The sequence below is a fragment of the Micropterus dolomieu genome, linkage group LG01 (genome assembly GCF_021292245.1).
Source record: "Micropterus dolomieu isolate WLL.071019.BEF.003 ecotype Adirondacks linkage group LG01, ASM2129224v1, whole genome shotgun sequence".
In the NCBI taxonomy this organism is placed as follows: domain Eukaryota; kingdom Metazoa; phylum Chordata; class Actinopteri; order Centrarchiformes; family Centrarchidae; genus Micropterus; species Micropterus dolomieu.
In genome coordinates this window covers 32,868,565-32,870,530 of record NC_060150.1, presented here as the reverse complement: position 1 = coordinate 32,870,530, position 1,966 = coordinate 32,868,565, and the positions used below count along the sequence as shown (strand labels likewise).

The 1,966-nt window shown below is 40.8% G+C and overlaps 2 protein-coding genes across 3 annotated transcripts in view; both read right to left on the bottom strand.

Moving 5' to 3' along the window:
* cntnap2a (contactin associated protein 2a) overlaps positions 1–1,966 on the bottom strand; it is a 434,170-nt gene that overhangs the window by 351,486 nt on the left and 80,718 nt on the right. The window lies entirely within an intron of this gene.
* LOC123980999 (E3 ubiquitin-protein ligase RNF31-like) overlaps positions 1,903–1,966 on the bottom strand; it is a gene marked incomplete at its 3' end in the record, with an annotated part of 3,215 nt that continues 3,151 nt past the window's right edge. Inside the window, 1 exon segment of the mRNA XM_046065597.1 lies at positions 1,903–1,946. Coding sequence (XP_045921553.1) covers positions 1,903–1,946 — 44 coding nt within the window.

The following is a 1,966-nucleotide window of genomic DNA, read 5'->3' as shown; positions in this document are numbered from 1 at the left end:
GTTCTTGGGATGGTACTCATCATTCTTCTTCCTCCAAACACGGTTAGTGGAATTATGACCAAAAAGTTCTATTTTGGTCTCATCTGACCACATGACTTTCTCCCATGACTCCTCTGGATCATCCAAATAGTCATTGGCAAACTGAAGACAGGCCTTGACATGTGCTGGTTTAAGCAGGGGAATCTTCCGTGCCATGCGTGATTTCAAACCATGACGTCTTAGTGTATTACCAACAGTAACCTTGGAAACGGTGGTCCCAGCTCTTTTCAGGTCATTGACCAGCTCCTCCCGTGTAGTTCTGGGCTGATTTCTCACCTTTCTTAGGATCACTGAGACCCCACGAGGTGAGATCTTGTATGGAGCCCCAGTCCGAGGGAGACTGACAGTCATGTTTAGCTTCTTCCATTTTCTAATGATTGCTCCAACAGCGGACCTTTTTTCACCAAGCTGCTTGGCAATTTCCCCGTAGCCCTTTCCAGCCTTGTGGAGGTGTACAATTTTATCTCTAGTGTCTTTGGACAGCTCTTTGGTCTTGGCCATGTTAGTAGTTGGATTCTTACTGATTGTATAGGGTGGACAGCTGTCTTTATGCAGCTAACAACCTCAAACAGGTGCATCTAATTTAGGATAATAAATGGAGTGGAGGTGGACATTTTGAAGGCAGACTAACAGGTCTTTGAGAGTCAGAATTCTAGCTGATAGACAGGTGTTCAAATACTTATTTGCAGCTGTATCATACAAATAAATAGTTAAAAAATCATACATTGTGATTTCTGGATTATTATTTTTTTAGATTATGTCTCTCACAGTGGACATGCACCTACGATGACAATTTCAGACCCCTCCATGATTTCTGAGTGGGAGAACTTGCAAAATAGCAGGGTGTTCAAATACTTATTTTCCTCACTGTATATAACTTTCACTGCACGTCTTTATGTACGTATGACGTGATCCCTGTCTGTCATACCAGCTACATCATCACTGACAATGTCCTGGAAAAGTCCTGGAAAGTGATCTCTAGAAACGAGTGTGAACCCTCATTCCACCTCCACTCCATGTAGTGTAAAGTGTACACCCACAAGTATTTAACAAAAGCATTAATATTAATTTAATTAATGAACCATTAGGTGATATTAGTAACATGTCATGCAATGATCGACATTCGTTTAGTATTACTGCCTAAAGTAAATCAATAAATTTCAACATTTCAAAATACTATTTATTGATTTATCCATCATATGTAAATCAAAACACCCCTGACAGCTGAAAACTTGAACAACAAACAAAATGTCAACATTTATACCTGCAAGATAGTGAATGCGAGTAATTTCTGTGTATTTATCTATATAGTTTTTTTCCGGTATTTCTTCATTGTTCTGAGATAGAAACTTTTAACATACATTTCTCACAAGATAAATCACTGATCTGACTCCACACCACAAATAAGCCCCTTTTAAAAAGTTTGTATCAGTGTGACCTGAAGACAAATTTAAGAGTTTCATTCCTTCATAATCAATTTATCCAGTTGGCGAACAAGGAAATGAAAGATTAACAGAAACAAGAGCACAAATCACAACTGCCGATTTTTGTTTTGCCACACACCTGGCAGAAAATACAAACACACAACGGTCAGAGCAGCAAAACAAATGCAGCGTCAGTATCAAAATTAAACTCTGTTGTCATTCAAAATATTTGTTAGCTTCAATTCACTCCCCGGCCCTGCGATGGACTGGCGACCTGTCCAGGGTGTCCCCAGTCTTCAGTCTCCAGCCCGCCGTGACCCTGTAAGCAGGATAAGCAGCTGTCGATGGATGGATGGAATTTACTCCCTGTGGATAATAAGCGTCAGATTTAGGATGAGATTTGTGGAGGCTGGTGATGTTGTGGCGAGGAACCTTTCACTTGTTTCGAGGAACTTTTTCTCCGAGAGGGACCTCCATAAGTTTCTGTGGGGGGGGGGGGGGGA